The sequence below is a fragment of the Pseudochaenichthys georgianus genome, chromosome 1, assembly GCF_902827115.2.
Source record: "Pseudochaenichthys georgianus chromosome 1, fPseGeo1.2, whole genome shotgun sequence".
NCBI classification, from domain to species: domain Eukaryota; kingdom Metazoa; phylum Chordata; class Actinopteri; order Perciformes; family Channichthyidae; genus Pseudochaenichthys; species Pseudochaenichthys georgianus.
In genome coordinates, this window is record NC_047503.1 from 14,435,828 (window position 1) to 14,456,663 (window position 20,836).

General features: G+C 42.8%; 1 protein-coding gene across 3 annotated transcripts in view; it reads right to left on the reverse strand.

Annotated features, from left to right (window-relative positions):
* Positions 1 to 20,836, reverse strand: part of grk4 (G protein-coupled receptor kinase 4) — a 56,182-nt gene extending 35,346 nt beyond the window's left edge. For 2 of the 3 annotated variants that reach the window (XM_034090009.2, XM_034090071.2), the window contains exons 1-2: positions 20,474 to 20,836; positions 1,731 to 1,826 (exon numbers count right to left, since the gene is read on the reverse strand). In XM_034090009.2, the coding sequence (XP_033945900.1) occupies positions 1,731 to 1,826; positions 20,474 to 20,525 (148 nt within the window). In that variant the 5' untranslated portion in view covers positions 20,526 to 20,836. Of the gene's footprint in view, positions 1 to 1,730; positions 1,827 to 8,226; positions 8,329 to 20,473 lie in introns of those variants that run through there. The other variant, XM_071204984.1, reaches the window with a different exon arrangement.

Below are 20,836 nucleotides of genomic sequence, written 5' to 3' on the forward strand. Positions count from 1 at the left end.
AGGAGCCCCTGAATTTCTAAATTACGTGTCAGCATGCAAAAAATATGTCATCACTGCACCACTTTTTTTGGGGCCAAGAGTGTGTGACTTTTTTCTCGAACGGCCAGCCAAATGTGCACAAGTGTAGGCATGTGCGATGGCTTTAGAGATCAATAGTGGTAGGTGCAAGTGTACTGTATGCACTGGATGGATACCAGAAGAGAGACATGGAGATGGAACAAGAGGAAGAGACAAGACATACTGGCTGCAGCCCACACAATGTAAACTAGGCTTCCTAGAAGTACTGCACACTTGTCAAGGCTACGGTCAAATGGCTGACATTTTCAAGACAAAACAAAGACACTGCGATCAGCCGCTTTACTGTACCCTTCCATCTTCTGCGCCTACCCTGTGTACGGGCATGCGTACACACACACATGCCTTCACGTCTGTGCGTTTAAGTAGGCAAAAGGGATTATTTTGATCCTGCCCTCAGTGTGGAAATTACGCAATAGCGTCTATGTAATAGTGACGTATGTAACCCTCAACAGCTGCTGCGTGCATATGTGCGCCGACACACACACACACACACGTAGGCACATTAAGGCCGTTTCAAGAATCCTCTCCACGGTTATAATCCAAATGACATTAAATATGCAAGAAATGACGAGCACAATGCTTCTTCACACTTAAGGTGACATTTATGTGCTGTTTTTTAAGCAGCTGCCGACGACTGATGCATTCAGGTTTATGATAATGAGATCTGCGATTTGTGATATGAAGACAAAACGGCGAGGAACACAACCGTTGCTGAGTAAGAGATATCACCGTTGGGAGTATGTGCATCTACATCTCTTTCACTCCCCCCTTTTCCTCTCGTTTCTCTCACTCTCTCCTGTCCTTAAGATATATTTCTCCCCTGTTGTAAAAGCTTCTCCCTCTCTCTCTCTCCATAACTCTCCTGTTCTGCCACTCTTATGTTCCTCTGAAGTGGTGGAAAGAGGGAGGGAGAGATGCAGATAGTGGGAGGGGGAGGCATGGAGACAGAAAAGAGGGAGGAAGAGTATGTGGGGGAGGGTAGCACTGCAATCTCTGGCAGAGATAGCAGTGACGCACTATTACACACATACAGGCACCTACACACACACATACACAGAGTGCTGTGGCATTCAGAGGACCGGGGTGGGTGGGGGGGAGATAATGTAGCCCAGGAGTAGAGCACTTGCCTGGGCCACAAAGAGAGAATCCTGCCCCTACTTTAAACAAAATCTGGATGTGGAGAACATGAAGGAAGCGGTAGTGAAGACCTTTTGATTTGGTGTGTGTGTGTGTGTGTGTGTGTGTGTGTGTGTGTGTGTGTGTGTGTGTGTGTGTGTGTGTGTGTGTGTGTGTGTGTGTGTGTGTGTGTGTGTGTGTGTGTGTGTGTGTGTGTGTGTGTGTGTGTGTGTGTGTGTGTGTGTGTGTGTGTGTGTGTGTGTGTGTGTGTGTGTGTGTGTGTGTGTGTGAGCAGACAGTCATATCAGGAGAGACTTGGGGATTAAGAAACGGCTGTGTGCAAACCGATTTCAGAAACACACACACTCACAAAGTGTTTCCTGTCCCCTGCCTGTAACTACGGGTGGAGACGGGTAGAAGCAGGAAGGAAGTCCAATCTGAACTTCCTCCCGCAGTCGGACCCACCCCAACGACACAGCATGGCATGTTATCTTTCTGCCTCACAACCATACACACCCACACTCCAGGTTTCTTACCGATAGTGCGGCGTAGCTCCTCACACTGGCTGATGTGGGGGAGTTTCAGCATCTCTTTCCATTTCTTGCTGCGACCATTCCTCTTCCCCCCTCCACCTAAGACACACAAAAAGACATTAAAAATCAGCACATCAATCAAGTCACTTTTTCGACATTGCACTTTGAGTCTTTAACCACATCTGATGACTGCATTTCGACCCAAGAACAAAAGGGCATCCATCCTTGTGAGTTTGTGTGTGTGTGTGTGTGTGTGTGTGTGTGTGTGTGTGTGTGTGTGTGTGTGTGTGTGTGTGTGTGTGTGTGTGTGTGTGTGTGTGTGTGTGTGTGTGTGTGTGTGTGTGTGTGTGTGTGTGTGTGTGTGTGTGTGTGTGTGTGTGTGTGTGTGTGTGTGTGTGTTGTTGACCTTGCAGTGACCAGAGGCAAGGATAGCTGGTTCATCTCACCAGTCACCTCTATGCAGCATGACGGAGCATGTGGTGAAGAATGTTTGACAGCTCCAAAGATCATGGGGCATGCACACATTTAGTCTCAAAGACAGGTTTACATCAAAGAGCTTCATCTTGAAAAAGTAGGCAAGATTATGAGTCGCCTTAGCAATCTAAAGACTGCAGACATCAGAGAATCTGCACTGATAAAAAACACAGAATGTTAAATAAAAACAAAAACTTTCCCAGAGAACCTGAATAGCAGCTTTTATCAGTCCAATCTTTATATCTGGTGAGAACGCCTTTGCATGCACTCACAGCCCCTAGCTGAAAGATTGTAGCTGAGCAACTCGGAACACAATGCAATGATTTACTGCATCAACATAATTTGGATTCAGACCCAAACAAACATTCTATGGAGACTGCAAACTGCCATGTAATTGAAAGAATAAAAGGCATTTTGGATAAAGGCCGAGCAACAAGAGCTGTATTCTTTAAAAAAAAAGACTTCAATACTGGTAACCACAGCATGATGTTATCAAAACTGAACAAATTCCAATGATCTAAACATGCCGCAGTTGCCGCACAATGGTTTGACTTGTACTAGGTGAAATGTTCACGGTTTAAGATTTAATGCAAGAAAAACTATCCATCCAAAAGCATTGGGGATACCCCAGGGCTCAGTTCAAGGGCCATTGTTATTTAGCATGTATATCAAAGCACACATAAGTATACAAGTATACACCGGGATCCAAATCAAAGTATCCCAGTGTTGTCATACTTCGTATTGAATTACTTCCTTGTCAAAAGCCTGACTGTCAACCATTAAAGCCATCTTCTCGCTGTATAACCATGGAATAAAAGAGATTGACAAAAAACAGGGAGGTGACACAATTGGGACATCTTGGACAAATACAATATGTCCAGCTTTGAAAGAGTCCTTTGTTTTTCCAACTTAAAGAGTCATTTCAAATGGCTACGAAGTCATGCTTCTTACCCGATTATTAAATGTGTTATGAAATACATGCACACCGGCCTCAATAAACGGTAACTGTCACAGAGAATTACACAGGACTCCTTTTGGACAACCAGTTTTCTTTGTTAAAAAGGAACAAAACATACTGCCTATAAAAGTCATTTAAAATGCAACACAACTTTAATGTTTAGAATACAGGTATTCAATCATGGCTTGTAGAGAAAGATACACAACTTATACCCCCATAGAAATACGCATGTAAACATATTTTTGTGTATGTTTTATTTTTTCTATTGTAACTTATGTTGTAACCCAACAGGCATTTCAATAAGCATTTTCAATACAAAACACACAACAGTGAATGTAATCATTGTCTATAATAGAATGTTAATGTTTCCAGAAACTCACTTTTTTCCCCTGGAAAACACACACACACACACACGCATCACTTCAGGGGACATTACATTGACTTACATGCATTTCCTGGAGACTTATCCTAACCTTAACCAACACATGCCTAACCCTTACCAAGTCTTCACCCTAAAATTAATGATTGGTCAGTAATGCCACACACACACACACACACACACACACACACACACACACACACACACACACACACACACACACACACACACACACACACACACACACACACACACAACACACACACACACACACACACACACACACACACACACACACACACACACACACACACACACACACACACACACACACACACACACACACACACACACACACACACACACACACACACACACACACACACACACACACACACACACACACACGTTGGAGAGTGCGAGCAGCACATTAGATGACCCTGATTTGACACAACAACGCTATTCAAAGGGGGCTTGGGTCACCCCATATATTTGACTGAAATGTTCATTCTAACAACAGCAGGGTAGTGTGTGTTATTGTGCGGGGTAAACTGAGGTATTTACCCCTTGAGGACAGACACTAAAGATGAAGAAGTCAGAAGCAGATGTTATCCTGATGACATGCTGCTTTGATTTGCAAACTAACAGCTTTACAAAACCAGAAGATGTTAAAACAGACGAGATGAAATCTTAAATTGAATATTGATTAATGGTTTGTAGAGAATATATAATTTGGTAGTTTTACCGTTACAAAAAATATATGTATAATGGTTGTCATACTGCTTTCCTTTTCCATCAATTTAATCTAATTTTCTGCACTATTGACAATAGGCATGGAAACCAAGAACAATCATGTTCTTTCTGATGTTATAATAAGTACCAACAAATGATACCAAAACAACTTTTTATAACACCATATGTTTGTATAGAGCCAGTTTGTTTTGTAAAAAAATAAGGAAAACAAATATTTATATGAATAATAATAATAATAATATTCATAATTAACTGTACGGAAGACGCCAAGGAGACAGTCCTAAAATGTTCAATTCTTTAAGGGTTATCAACTTGGAAAGAATCTTATCATTTCATTTGGTTTTTAACTCTTACATTTTGACCTTCCTAAAGGCCTATTTTGTATTTAATGTGTATGGAAACTATTTATTTATTATTTTTGAAAAGATGACACAGGATGACATAAATCCAGGTAATCACAGCCTTGAGAAAAACAAAACACTTGAAACATGACGTGAATATTTTATATAAAACAGCTTATAGAAACCAAATACTTCACTGGAATTGTGAATCACCTTTGCAAAAACGTTGCCTAGATTTAAAGTGCAGTTTAGAGTTGGCAAAACTATGATTTAACTTAGTAAAACTTAAGAATACATAACAGAATTGTGTGATCTTATAGCTTCAACAGTGATGCATCGTTCAAATTAAGAGGTTAAGTAGAATAATAATAATAATAATAATAATAATTTCAATTTATATAGCGCCTTTCACGAAACCCAAGGACGCTTTACAATGGGAAGTAACACCAAAAAAAAATAATACTAAGCAATCAAAAGAACATATATTATTTAACACTTTTCAACAATGAGTTCAACATAAATCAAGGTATCTCTTACTTCTATCATTTGAAGAATAAAAAGGCAGTCAACGTGTTCAGCATTTTTTTAGTTGGTAGACAAAGAAAAGTCAGATTAAAGACAGAGACTCATATCTGATTTCAGATTTACAGATTTAAACTCTGAACTATCTTCCAGCCCACATTTCTGATTTTTCTCACCAATTGATATGCATGTTTTAAAAACACTGAACAAACAAAGCAGTCCCGAGCTCCAGTAAACGGTTGACGGTTTGAGGATGACGGAGAGGGAAATCCTCTGCCCCAAAGTTCACCAGACACCAGCTGGTCCGGCAGAGACATGCGACAGCTTCAACGCAAATACATACAGGGGCCACGGTGGTCAAACACGAGCAAAACAACACCTTAGTCTTGTACTATGTTCACAGGGGGAAAAGCGCGCTACAATCATGCAAACAAGCCGGATATCAGCTCGAGAAACTGTCATTAGTCAAATTAATGACACTTTTTTTTTAACTGCGTCACTCGTCATTGTTTTGCTAACAAAGCTTTTAAGATGCCACTGCTCTCAGGTAGTAGAGGTGGATAGGCATGTTGACAGACCAGTTGTGGGGCTGCAGGGCATACACACACACACACACACACACACACACACACACACACACACACACACACACACACACACACTCACAGAACACTTAGTTCGTACAGGCACATGCACAAACATTTCCGTTGCAGCATAAGGAAGGACGGCAAAGATAAATGTTGAAATGAAGAGTTGGAATGCACACTCTGATGATAGCCAGTTGAATCCTTGCGCACGTTTGAGCCTAAAACACAGCATGACTGATGATAACAGTCGAACCAACTCAACAAAAAGTAACAAGTCGTCAGAGACTAACTTCTTACCAGGTGATGTAGTTAAAGGGAATTTAAGTGTTGAGACAAGTAGTGGCAAAACAAGTGACTCATGATTTACTAAAGGACATAAGCTTGAGAAATGTCACCTCAACTTGGAGTCAGAAGGGAAAAAAATAAGGGAAGGAAAGTTATAAAAACAAGACAAAATACAAAGAAAGAAAGAAAGACAGGGATTTAATAGCCAGCCGAGTAGGAGTGTGTGTTTGTGTGTATGTGTGCGCGCTGGTGCATGTGCCTGTCGGAGCTGGCTGGGCCACCCCACCCTGTTTAATGTCACTCTGACGTCAAAGCCATGTGTGCAGGCCCTTAATGCAGACAGGATGGAGCGAGTATTTATTTAACTTCGGTTCTCCCCTCCAAGAGAACGGGGCCCTCCATAAACACGACTTCAGAGCCGCTTCACTCATTCATGGCCGAGCTGCAGCCAGCGCTGAGATCACCACCCTGGATCTCGGGCACAGGTCTGCGAGGTTTAAAAAGTCGGGACATGTCGAGAAAGATGTCAAACCCAGGAGACGTGCCTCACAACTAGGATGCCCATTCCTTTCCGTTGAAGATGTATAGAGGAGGGCTATCCTGGTTGAGCAGCAGTCCAAAACGTGTAACTGACCTCACATCATCCCTCTGGATATTCACACATATTTCCTTTCACTCTCGACTGTCAACTATCCAACAAAAGCTATACAAAAATGCAGTCGAGTCAACTGCTCGACAGCTTCGACCACAGATTAATGGATGACGCAACTCGACTTGTTTAACCAGAGTTCTATTCTGTTAATAAAACCCAACAGGGTGTTATCGCTTGTGGCATTCATGCATATGAGCGTCAGTTCCTTTAACCTGAGGTGGACTTTGGTGCGTTTCCTCCATTTCCAAGTCTGGTTCTATGTATATATATATATATATATATATATATATATACACACATAGAATGAGAGTATGGGAAGCTGAGCTTTTGTTTGTGTGTGTCTGGAGTACAGGCCAAATACAGGCATCCCAAATGTGCTACTTTCACCGTGCTCCCTTTCCTCTCAAGTCGGTCATGGAACAGACTGGAGGTCACATAGTAGACGCAGGGTATGCAGGAATCCTGAAGTCAAATGTAAAACCTTTTAAGACCTTTTTTAAGACCCTTTCCATACATTTTAAGACCTCATCGCCACTTTGAGTTTTAACCGGTTACATTGGCGACACACTTCACTATATACAGTATTGATTGTCCTTCCTCCTTATCTTCCAACCATTTGGACGCAAACTTGCATTTCCCCGTAACGATGTTGTTTAACAACCGGCGTAAACGGAGCTTCGCGCGCTATCAAGAAGTGAGCGTGCGATGTCCAGATGACGTCAAACCCAACGGGATGCCATAGATAAACTACACACTAATTTGGACAATTTATGTACTTATTGAAAACAAGCTACAACATTTAATACCTTGGAAAATGCCGTTTAATACTTTTTAATAGCCTTCATTTTCGCTAAAATTGATTTATCAACTTGTAATACTTTTTAAGACCCCGCGGACACCCTGAGATGGCACAGCGAGGCCACCTTCCACCTCCAGGCTTTCACTAATACAGACTTGAGGTTGTTATTGTTTTTTAAGCCAGTTCACATAGTTTGCAACTTATTTCACATTCAAAAGTTAAAGGGGGAAAAAGTATTTTGAAAATCATACAGAGGACATTTCTGTGTGTGCAATGGGTTAGTGAACCATCGTTAAAACGCCTGAAGAGCCTTTCAAAGCGTTACTGTATGTGGACAAACAGGCCTACACCTAAGCCAAAAAATAAGACATGTCAACCAATGTTAGCTCAATGAAGATATAATATAATATATTAGCCGATTTGTCGTAATATCCAATTTTCAAATTAGTACCAGCATAAAAATCAAGTATGATTCATGATCTATCTCAATAAGATCTTTGTCTAGTAATACATGTATTTTTTGTATTATAATACTACAAAAATAAACTAAATAAATTCCGGTTTTGGACCATCCAACAAAACAAGACTTTATAATAAAGCCTCAATAAACTCTGGGAACATGTGAAGGACAGCTTTCACAATTATTCGGCATTTGAAAAGCCAAATAATTAACCGATTAATCAATTGAATAGTCATTAGTCACATCCTATTATTTCCTTTTTTATCCAAAAATAATAATAATCACTCACTTTTATGTGGCACATACTGTATATGAATACACGAAGCGATTATTTGCTTCCATAATCCGATAACAAATCCGATAACAAATAGTCCGTCGGTAAAAAGAAAGCGATATATAAATACACTCTGAAGTGGAAATCAGCATCACTGGCAACTTCTGCTGCTGTGATTCCCAGCTTTTTCAGATGTTAGCGTTGCTTCACAACCGGTCTTCATTTCGCATCACCATATGGGAGAAGCAGCTCACCCATCTGATGAACACATGTCACATGCTGACATGGGAATAACAGCCACAAGGCCAGAGAATCCAGCTCGCCTGTGACAGCGACAGACCGACCGCGGCAGAGAGCAGCCAGTATTTACATCTTCACTCAACCTGCCTCGCCACTTCAGCCACTTATGATGAACGCATCAAGTTTTTCATTCCTTTAAGCCTGACGCACAAACAAATAGCATGAATATGAAACTCAGGATCAGTGTGAGCTTTGATAAATCTGAGTGTAAAGTGAAGAGACATTATTTTTCTCTTTTAGAGGTAGCATGGAACACAAATGTCCAACATGAACTCAGAGTTAAATAACTCCACTCAATTTGGCACCACTAGCTTTTCTCCATGCACTGATAAGACTGTTTACAAAGATATTTTGGTCCAGCCTTATCATATCCTGAATATTTGGTACCAGCCTATACCTCTTCAGATCTGACCCCCACCCTGCAGTAAGGCTGGGAAATATAATAATATTATTTGACACTACATATAAGCTTAAAATGTAAATATTCTGATATCATAAGTGTTTTCTTATTGTGGTTTTAAAGCTGTGTCACACTAAAATGATATCAATTTCTGAATTCACCAGGCTTGTAACTTTTCTATAATTCGCCATTACCTACTTGGTCTATACATTACTGATGATTGACTACTTGTTCAAATGGTCATTGGTTTAGATGTTTTTTTGAAAGCTTCAATGGTCACACCTACAATATCAATTAAGCTGGTCCAAAATATTGTGATATTTGATTTTCTTCATATCGCTTAGCCGTTCATTAAAGCGGTTAAATCGGTAACCGAGCAGAACGAATTTAGAGCAGCAGGAAATCTGAATGTAGGGACTGGGCTTGGGAAGCGCATGGTTGCCGGTTCAAGACCCAATAGGAAAAGATTACAGAGAGTTGACTGGTATGCCTGATGCAAGTTGGCCTCCTGGACACTGACAAGGTTTCTCTCATACCTCATTCACACCAACGGTGCTTCAGGGCCGGTTCGGAGCTGGAGTTTGAAAAGCACCTGGTTTTCCTGTTCACACCGCAGAGGCGGAGCAGCCTCTTAGCTCCGGAATCCAGTTCGTTTCAAGCACCAAAAAATTGTCCGGCTAGAGCAAAAGCACCGCATACGTCGAGGCGGGGGCAGGGGCGGGATCAACTCCCGAACAACAACAAAAAGCCGGCGTTTTATCCAGTTTGAACACAACGATGGAGAAACGTAACAAGCAGCAGTGGTCCACTGAAGAGACCAGCTACCTACTGGGAATCTGGTCTTCCGAAGAGGTACAGAGGAAGCTGGAGCACAATCGGCCGTTGTTGTTGTTGTCGGTGTCAGCTGTGAGGGGTTTCCGCGCGGTTTGGCTTTATGAAGCAGGCGCGCAAACAATGACGCAATGACACAGCACCAGTCGGACTCTGGGCGGTGTGAAAAGAGCCGGAACTAAACCGAAGAATCGGTTCTGAACCTGAAAAGCTCTAGCACGGAGCTTGAACCGGAGTTGCGTTGGTGTGAATGAGGTATTGGCAAGGCACCGAACCCCCAAATGCTCCATGGCGCACACTATTAGCTACGTCTTCATTTTTCGGTCCCGTTTGTGTTTATTCCGGGCAGATGTATGTGATGTAACGTATAACAACACAAGGAAAAAATTGAACAATTCCTTTGGGATTAATGAAGTTTGTCGTAGAGGTTTCCGATCATAGGGCTATGGTCCTCTCCCAAAATCATGGTAGGAAATGTCACGCATAGTTTGAGCCTATTGTAATACGAGCATGCACACAGGCACAATGGAGCCTGACCATGATAAATGAATGGCATGTTGCTTCCCCTTACAGTGTATGATTGGCTGGAGTATCCTCTGATAAGGAAAACATTAGTTGCTAGTATCTGTGTTGCCTATTCAAAGCAACGGCCCGGTGTTTGCATAAGGTAATCCATCTGTATACCCGCACTGCAAGACACACATCAGCTGAGAGAGAGGACAAGAGAAACATGTGCATATCAGGCAGCACTGCCATCCTCTAAATCCTCACCTCTCTCACATGCCCCCTTCCCCATTTTCTCCTCCCTCACTGATTTCTTGTTCCCCTCCCCCACATATAAACAGTGTTCTCCTCTTGTTATGCCTTAGTTCATTCTTTATGGCCAGATTTCCCCACTCTTAGTCTTTATGGCGCTGCAAGAATGTGAGGGTCACAAGCATGAAATGTGAACAACACTACAACAACCGAGTGAATTCCAGGACATGACATCAGCAACAAAAAAGGCAGGCGATCTTACACGAGGTAGGACATGCAGTTTTTCACATGTGCAGAAAACACATGCTGCACATGCCCTCTTGCTCGTTACAGCTGCGGTGGTGTTTTGCAAGACCTTTCCTTCCTCTGCCCCGTCCCTCAAGATATTCCATTAAATCAAGCCGAGACGTGCTTGAAAACTGACCCGTGTTTTCACAGCGTCTTGAGGGAGAGGGGGGAGGGAAGGGAACATGGCGAGACTCAACTTGAGCTAGACTCAACTTGAGCGAGACGCGCTGAGTCGCAGGGAGAGGACGGACTGAAAGGTTAATAATCTGTATGTTATCTGCAGCCGTCTCTCAGATGAATGGCCCGCTGGTTAATTTCATGGCCGCGCCGGGGGAGCATGAGCGCACAAAAGCAGCCTCTCCAGCTTCGTCTGAGCCCTTGGGTGGGAACGTCTATTACACCTTGAGGATGATTGGTGATAAGACAACACCTTCAAGACATATTTAAAAAGGCAGGAGTGACGTAAAATTAGCCCAAGGGCAGACAGCTACATTTTGTATCTAGGACTGTTTCAGTAAACCTTCAAAGCATGAAGGACCTTTGATATTAAACACACTTGCTACTAAACCCTGACAGACCTGTAAAAACTTTTTTGTTTTAAAGATAATTTTTTGAAACACAAGTGCCTTTCTTGGAGAGTTGAAAGGGCGATACGGAGGGAAATAAAGCCTCAATGTTTCCCTAGATGGATTCAAACCCAGATCTTCCGCACCAGTATTGAACCCCAGTATATGGACATAAAAACAATTTTTAGAGAAACCAAATCTTTATTTGAACCATAAGAAGTTGTTGGGCTATGGCTCAGGGGGTCTAATCTGCCAATTAGAGGGTCACTGGTTTGATAACTGCATAGTCCATATTTTTAAATGTTCTTGCGCAAGACACCTAACACTAAAAGAAAACATTTCTCCCGTAGTAATGTCTACCAGATTGAAGTGTATGTAGAAAAGTGTCAGCTAAATAACATGCAATACAAAGTAAATACACTAAACCGTACACATAGTAAACATCAGGCAAACAGCTGGGTTCCCATAGTAAAAATAGCCATTTAACATTTATAAGGCAACGAGAACTATGATGTTCACAAAGTGCCTCAAAAAGTGCCTCTTCATGCTTAGTCAGCTTGCCAAGAAATCGTGCTAAATGAACATCCCAGTAGCCACCCGGCTAAGCATGGTGTCATGCAGCATACGGTGCGTACGCAACATACCCATTTGTGGGTGTAATAACTGTAAAATGAGTGCCACATCAAGGGACAGTCACAAAGCAATGTGTTTTATGAGCCTCAGCTGGAGGAAACACCCCAGAGTGATGACAACAAGTGTTAGCCCAGCTATGACCGCAAAACTAATAAAGCTACGCCTGCTAACGTCACAGGAAAACCAACACAAGTGGTCCTGCTAGCCTACAATTTGAAAAAAGGGTGGTGGAGAGGGGGCAGAGAGAGGTTAGAGAGGGAGGTGTATCCTCTTACAGCTGTGATGTTCTATGGCAAAAAAGAAAATAAATCAAAGCTTCCAACTTGTAAGGTGGAAATGAGTTATATAAACTGGATTTGTTTCAACTGGAATGTGAGCACAGGACTGTCCACTTTCCTTCCTTTTTATGAAGATGAAAGAAAGAGCAGAAAAAGATCAAATGAAATTTGATTCCAGGAAGAGGGGTTCATGTCCAGTCAATCTTTACATTCGAATATGAAAATATGTGTGGAAGTGTAAGATGTGTTAAGCATATGTTCAAGTCCATGTTGCCAACAGGTTTGAATGAAAAAGTACCACAACGTAAACCTGTTCCGCTCTGCTCCTTGGATATATTTCTTACTTCTTAGAAACATTTCTGCCTGTAAAATAAAACATACATTCACTTTAAGACATGCCCAGTGCAGCTTTATTTGAACTAAATATAATTTTTGCTTATCTTTTAGTTGACAGACAAGTAAGATAGAATATCTACAATAAAGTTTGCCATTTAACAAACTGCAAAAAATCAGGTACTTGAATTACAGACGTCTATAGACAAATATTCTGATATCTAACACATGTTTTTATAAATGTTACAACTAACCATGCAACATCCAATTCTCTCTACACCAACACTATTTATAATTCACAGCTGAATGCAGCAAGTCAACATCGACACTTTGGGATATGCAATATACTGAAGTGAAAGTCCTTCAGCAAACAACTTCACATTTATCAATATTTAGGGCTCAGCAACTGACCTGATGCATAGTGATCGATATGTCTTAAAGGGGCCTCTTCTGCCTTTAGGGGGTTTTGTTCATGTAAATGGTGTGCAAAGGCTACATTCCCAAAGTTCCCTCAAGAGTGAGTTATTTATTTATATGTACAATTTTAGCAAGTTTTTATATTGTCCTGTTCCTGTAAGCCAGTACAACGAAATTTCGTTTTAATAGTACACTCTGTGTCTTGTTGAAATGACAATAAAGTATGTCTATGGGCCCTTCTCACTTCGGTTAAATGGATTCCTTGCGTCCCTCACTTGCGTCGTTTCCCTGCGACTAGTCCCTCCCACCAGGGAAGCATGGAGAGACGCAAGGAAACCACGAGAAGCAGGGAAATGAGTTTTAAGAGCAATGGGACGTCCTTTCCTCCGGAGCGTCACGTGAAGCGACGTCCGTTTGTGATGACGCTGCACAGCTGATCGTCTGACAGCAGCCCTGTCCCCGTTGTTTTCACACACACCCCCGCCTCTGTTAGTACACATTTACTGACACAAACATTTGTATCATCTGTTGTAGACCCCAATACATTACAAAAATAAGAACTCATTCTCAAAAAAGATAAACGTCATTCTTAAATAACGATCATGAAAATGGTTCCGATAAATGAAGAAAATGATTTTTGACCACTTTGTTGTTCAGATATATCACATATTTGTAACTAAATGATACATTAATTGAAACAAAACACGGTATAAACTAGGGATGCTCCGATCGCCAATTTCGGGGCCGATCGCCGGAATCAGTATCGGCCGATACCGATCGCCGATCTGATCGAGTGGGCGGGGCCTAAATGGAAGATTTAAACATCACTTTAAATCTTCCATTTAAAGTGATGTTTAAACTCAGTTAATGGGGCTCATTCACTGGAGCTTCCACAAACAACAATCAACTTAATTATTACATTCAAATGATGTACATTATTCAAGTTTACATTCACTTTGGAGAATAACACGGGAGAAATGAGCGGAAGGGCCCTCTTTTCCTCTCTCTCTCCCCCTCTCCCAGCCTGTCAGTATCTCATGCAGCTCACTGATCCAGTAATGAGTGACCCGACAGTGAAGAATAAATATATTTATAACTAGTTTAGCTTGTTCCAGAGGTAGATAAAATAGCTAAGTGTGTTAGGTCTAACTCTTGTGTGTTTCGTTCCGCTCACCGGTCCGGCGGGCGGAGCTGCAGGATTAGCTATTTTATCTACCTCTGGAACAAGCTAAACTACACTGAACTCAAAAATCTAAAACATTTTCTATAGACACAAAATAACCATTTCTCTCAAATATTGTTCACAAATCTGAAAAAATCTGTGACAGTGAGCACTTCTCCTTTGCCGAGATAATCCATCCCACCTCACAGGTGTGGCATATCAAGATGCTGATTAGACAGCATGATTATTGCACAGGTGTGCCTTAGGCTGGCCACAATAAAAGGCCACTCTGAAACGTGCATTTTTGTTTTATTGGGGGGGTCTGGGGGGGTCCGAAAACCAGGCAGTATCTGGTGTGAGGGGTAGGGGTAGGGTTAGGGTAATGTTGTGAATCGAGTGGCCTGTGTTCGTCGTCCATAACATATGCCTACCCATACCATATGACCTTTTATTGTGGCCATTCTAAGGCACACCTGTGCAATAATCATGCTGTCGAATCAGCATCTTGATATGCCACACCTGTGAGGTGGGATGGATTATCTCGGCAAAGGAGAAGTGCTCACTGTCACAGATTCTTTCAGATTTGTGAACAATATTTGAGAGAAATGGTTATTTTGTGTATATAGAAAATGTTTTAGATCTTTGAGTTCATCATGAAAAATGGGAGCAAAAACAAAAGTGTTGCGTTTATATTTTTGTTCAGTGTAGTTATAAATATATTTATTCTTCACTGTCGGGTCACTCATTACTGGATCAGTGAGCTGCATGAGATACTGACAGGAGAGGGAGAGAGGGGGGAGAGAGAGAGGGAGAGAGGAAAAGAGCGCACTTCTGCTCATTTCTCCCGTGTTATTCTCCAAAGTTAATGTAAACTTGAATAATGTACTTCATTTGAATGTAATAATGATGTTGGTTGTTGTTTGTGAAGCGCCAGTGAGTGAGCCCCATTAACTGAGTTTTAAACATCACTTTAAATGGAAGATCCCCATAGGCCCCGCCCACTCCATCGGATCGGCGTTCGGTATCGGCCGATACTGATTCCGGCGATCAGCCCCAAAATTGGCGATTGGCGCATCCCTACAAATTACAATTATGAAATGTGAAAATTAGCATAATATGGCCCCTTTAAAGAAATGTTCAACTTGATGTTTTAATCATATACGTTTCGGGTGGGCATCAGTTAACCTTTTAGGTCTGAATCAGTAAAAAATGTGAGTTTTCAGAAGCTATAACAGCACATATTTTTTTTGTTTGTTCTGCGGCAAAAAACACATCAGTTAAAAACAGCGTTTTTTGTGAAATGTATCAAAAGGAACCTCCGGTGTGGTTGTTAAAGAGCTCTGGCAAATAAATGTAATGAGGCAGGATATTTTGCAGCTGAAGAGTAAACAGAATTTCATCAGCTGACTTCACACTGCCATCTGCTCCGCTATGATAGAGTACTCAGGTGCTTGCTGCAAAGTATTGTAAACAGTGGATTCTGCGGGAGAAACTACGAGAACACTGTTTCTAAATGATCTCAAGTGCTTTAAACCGCAATATGTAGTATACGTTTAGTGTAATGAAATAAGCCAATATATGCACCAATACAGTTTGTGTTGAAACAGTGTCTGCAAAACAGACCCTATATCCTCCGGATTTAACTAATGTTAGGTAAATATTGAATTTGGGTCCTTAACAAAAGGGTTCAGACTGTCAAGTGTCAACACACTTGTACTTCTGATGATAAACAGTAGGTATGTGGAATCCTACTGTTGCAATGAGTCTCTAATAACTTGGCTAAGGTTTTACATTCACTTACATTTTGGGCTGAATCTATGCCAAAAGTGTTCATCTTGGTATTTCCAGCAACACCATTTGCCAAAACTTTCTAACAAATTCTCTGAGGAGCTAAAGCAATGTTTTCCTCTGACTTCATGTACTGTCACCTCCTGCAGTCTGAGAGGCCCTAAGGCAAAAGAAAGGGCTTGAAAATGTGTTGGGATTTCCTGAGGCAAATGCATGTATACGTTTCCCAGAGGCAGGGGTGGGGAGTGATGGGAGCGGTGTCATCTCTACAACACCAAAACCACTTCCCTTGACGTGTCATTTCAGCAGTGGCAGACTGGACACACCCTGTCGTAACACTTCTTACTCTGGCCACCCAGTTTCACATCAACAGGTGTGAAAAAATTGACTTGTGAGAATCTTGTGAGCGAAGGTTTTCCAGGCACAAAAAGACAAATAGGACGGCACTAATCAGGAGTTTATTCTGGAAAAAGCTGCATATCTGCAAACAAATGATTGTTTATGCATACTTAGTACGCTGCGAAACCGTTTGTCACTTCCCGGCTCCACAATGAGGTCACAGAGTTACAGAACAACTGATTTAACGTCTTCCTCAAGGACACATCAGCAGGGCAAACTGTTGCTGGCTCAACAACAGCTTGGACCCTGCAGCTGGTAGACGGCCCGCCTGCAACTCTCTGCTAGTCGCTAGGCCTTGATGCTGTGTGGCATATAGATGATCGAGGAGAGAATTAAAGAAGGAGCTGACCTCTGAATCCACAGGAGCTGCTTTCTGTCTGAATTGGTGTGTTCAAAAGGCGGGTAATAGGCTATACAACTCGGTGCCAGTGTTGACACCTGTCACACACTGAAACACTTTGACAGCTGCAAACAACCACCTCTGGAAAGCATAATTACAATCAAATTAGTCTCCCGTGCACCTTAAAGGGTTACATTGGGAGCCATTAGCTGTTTTAATCTCAGTGCTAATTAACACACTGAATGGTATAGCAGAGAGAAATATAAAAAACAACACTGACTGTATAATCAACATGTTTGATGTGGCGGAGGAGTGTCCATGCTACACAAATAAAACATCATTATTAAAACTGCAAGTACAGACCGTTTGCAAGGGTAACCTTCGACTAAAGAAATACGTGTTAAACTAACACTCGTGATTTTTTCGACTAATGTATTAGATGCATGTCTATGGTATAGTAGTGTGTGTCTGCATTGGATACAAATGTGAAACGCCTGTTAAACTGGGTTTCTACACAAACAACGACTTTTTATCTTGTGCATAGATGTGCTTACATTTCTTGGAAATAAGGCTTCCATTGAAAAAACATGAACAAAAATGACCTAGAAATCTTAGTCATCAAACAAAATGGACAATTAATCGACTAAGGGTGCATTCACACCTAATAGTCCGCTCTCTGGTGCGCACCAGACCACAGTTTGTTACATTGTTTCATTTTTCAGAAGGTTCGGTTTGCGTTCACACGGGCAAAACTCAAACGGACTATAAACTTTAAACACAAGTCATGTGCTCGGAAATGCTGTTCAACCATTGGTCAGACATTAAGGGGGTAACAACGCAAATCCCGGCAATTTCTAGCGGAGCCTCCGCCATGGAGCATCGGCACTTTCGGCAGGTTACTCTCATGCTGCTTTTAGTCTGGAGATCAACAGACACTAGCGGCCCGCGCATATGATTATATAATCAGACAACGTCCGTTAAAAAACATTATTACATGGCATTGTTGAATACTCGATTCCGATTGGTCAATTCAAAACGCGTGACACGTTTTTAATCCAGAACAGACAGACCACTGTCACGGCCCGTCCACACAGCGGCGTGCGTTGACGCTTCCCCATTCACTTTGAATGGGGTGACGTCACTTTTAGCCGAAATGCATCGTGGGAAGCGACGTGGAGCGTAGCTGGCGTGGTTCGCTGCAAAAGTTGAGCAATGTTCAACTTTTGACGCCTCGGTGAGGCGTCAGCCAACCGAATCATATGCCAGTACAAGCTCTAGCCAATCAAACCGCTGCTTGTGTGTCAGGAGCGGGAGATTCATGTGATTGGTTGTTGGTCGAGTTTCAGACACGCCCGCCGGCAAGCGTCAGCGCACGCCGCTGTGTGGACGGGCCGTCAAGGATTTATTGACCGTTGTCAAGTCCGTTCGATTTAACTGTATACAGTTTGGCTGAAACTGACAAGACAAGAGCGACAAGAAAACAGCGGAGAAGTAACGGGCAGAAACCCTCCTTTTTACGCAGCGGTCCAGACATAGACATCAGACGGCATTAGGGCAGGGATATCTAGATACTTTCCAAGGTTTGACATAATGAATTGTGCTACTTTTAAAGCAAGCGATGTTTTCAAATCTGTAATCAAAAAGCTCCTCAAAAACGCTATCGAAGCAGTTCCTGCCGTTGCTACTCAAACAGTAACAACGGACTATTTTTCTTAGCGGATGCATGTAAATTTAAATCAATACATACAACTATTTTTTAAATCAATAAAATCATTTTCTAAATCCACAAAAGCATTTCAATTAATATTGGGAGTCATGTCGTTACTTTGTTGAGAATGTGGCCATGTAATAAGCGGGATAATATGGGCAGCGACTTGGTCATTATGGGGAATCCGACAGGATCTAGATCCCTCCGCTTCGCGTCGGGCTCCTGATCAGCATGTCGGTGTTCTTTTCCCCATAATGACCGCGCTGCTGCACATTATCCATGAGAGACGTTCTGCAGAGGAGGGGCGTTTCACCGAGGACAGGTGTTCTTACTTTTATGTAGCTGACGGAGAATGTTTACTTTACACGACACTGTTCAACACTTAATTCTGCTTTACTCTTTAACTAAACAACCGCGGATGTCTTGAAAGACTCTTTCGCTAAAGATTTTTGAAGATATCCGCGTTCTTGTGACACGTAAATACTGCGCTTCCTATGTTTTGTTGCGGACTGCGTTCACACCAGCAATGAACCGCTCCAGAGTTCGCAAGCAAGCGCTCCGAGACCACCTATTTTAGCGGACCAGAGTCCGGTTGTTTAGTTCACTTAAGTTAAGAGGTCTCGGACTGCGTTCACACCGACCCAAATGAACCGTACCAAGCGGCTAAACGCACCAGGGTTCGATTCAACCGGACTATACAAGGCAGGTGTGAACGCACCCAGTGGGCCATCCTAAAGTTTTCATAGTTTCAAGAACAAGTAGCTGGTTGACAAATGGAGAAGTGCCAGGCTCCTTCTACTCGCTTCTCATCCCTGAGGCCCTTTCGGGGCCCCTGGCTGAGGACACTGACATACTGAGCCTGTAGATCCGATTAGTCTACAATACCCTCCCGGGGTAAACCTCACGACAATGCCAAGCACCATTTAACGGCAGGTAAAGGAAAGCCTGATGCCTCATCAGGGGCAGCTGCTGCTATGAAATGGATTCACTGCTGCTGTGAACAATCCATTTCACAGTAGTGTTGGCGTTTAGTCCTGATCTGAAACGCAGTCCGAATATAATGCAAACCAGAAGCAGGGGAGGCCTCTGTGCATATCCAGAGCCGTGTATGGGCGATTTTGCTGTCGAATGAAACGCATCAACTTGGATATATCATATAGGACGCCATAGCCTTATGCTGGTGTCCAGTAGTGGAAACCTTTGAGCAGTAATAACACATTTGTTACCCTCCTCTGGCAGCTGATAGAGTGTCGTACACCCACCCTGCGCCCACACGCAGCCTCTCTACTCTGCCATCTCACGGAAAACAGAGGGATACTCGCCTCTTTCCTACCTCCGGGTGAGCGGCTGCTGTGGGATCACCGTCCCACTGAGCAGCGTCAACACCCGGGGCTAAAGCGCATGGGCCGCCAGGGTACGTGGTGGGCCTTCTTTAATTCTCTAACAACTAAAACCTCCTTTTTGACGTTAAATATTCCTCCCCGTAGTTCCTATCAACAACCAAACGACAATGCATTTAAATATGTCTGCGTCAAATAAAACCATAATTGTAACGTCCCTAATTGGGCTTTAAACCTACAATGACAGGTAAGAAGAGGCTGTCCTGGAGGCACAGAGCCCCACTGCGCAGCTATCGGTCCACACTCAATATCATACATAAATACCATTAAATGCACGCTACGTCATCGTAAATGGTAAAAACCCACAAAACCAGCGGTTGTGCTAGTGTGAAAAAAATTGCTCGACAGCCTAGTGCACCGCCGCCGTGTATACGCGATGCTGCAAACACTCCCTGCGTTGTTCATCCCGAGCCTGCTAGCTGCTGGGCCTTCTGTTAACCTGCCCGGGAACTGTGTGTGTTGTCAGCGTACAAACAGCTGATTTCAACGGTATATGGTTGCCGGAGACAAAGCGCTGCGCAGAAACAGAGAAAGCATAAAACCCCGAGTAGGACAGCCGAAAAGCTCGGGATGCGTTCATGGACCTATCTTTGAGGTGGTGGTGTGTATGCGGGGGGGGGGGGTACATTTTCATTATTTATGTTGCCATTCAACTGTGCTTACCTTCCCTCGCCTTCAGGAGAACCGTGTTGGCCACGATATTTTCAATCTCCATTGTCAGAATGTGAGTCCCAAGCAGTCGCGATACATTTCACTCAGCGGAAAAAGACGGTTGTTCAGATCAAACGTGCCGACGACGGTGAGACTGCTGCACGCGCATAGGATGAAGGCGGCACTGGTGCATAGTAGGTGTTTAATAGTGGTCGTCGTTCCTCTCCATTGCAAGACGTTTTTAATCAAACCCTACCTACGGAACTGTATGATTACGACGGGGCTTGTTAGCATTCACAGCCTGCCTCCCTTCCCTCTCTGCCTGCCTTCCTTCCTGCTTTGGCTCCCTCCTCGCCCCTCCTCTGCACAACGGAG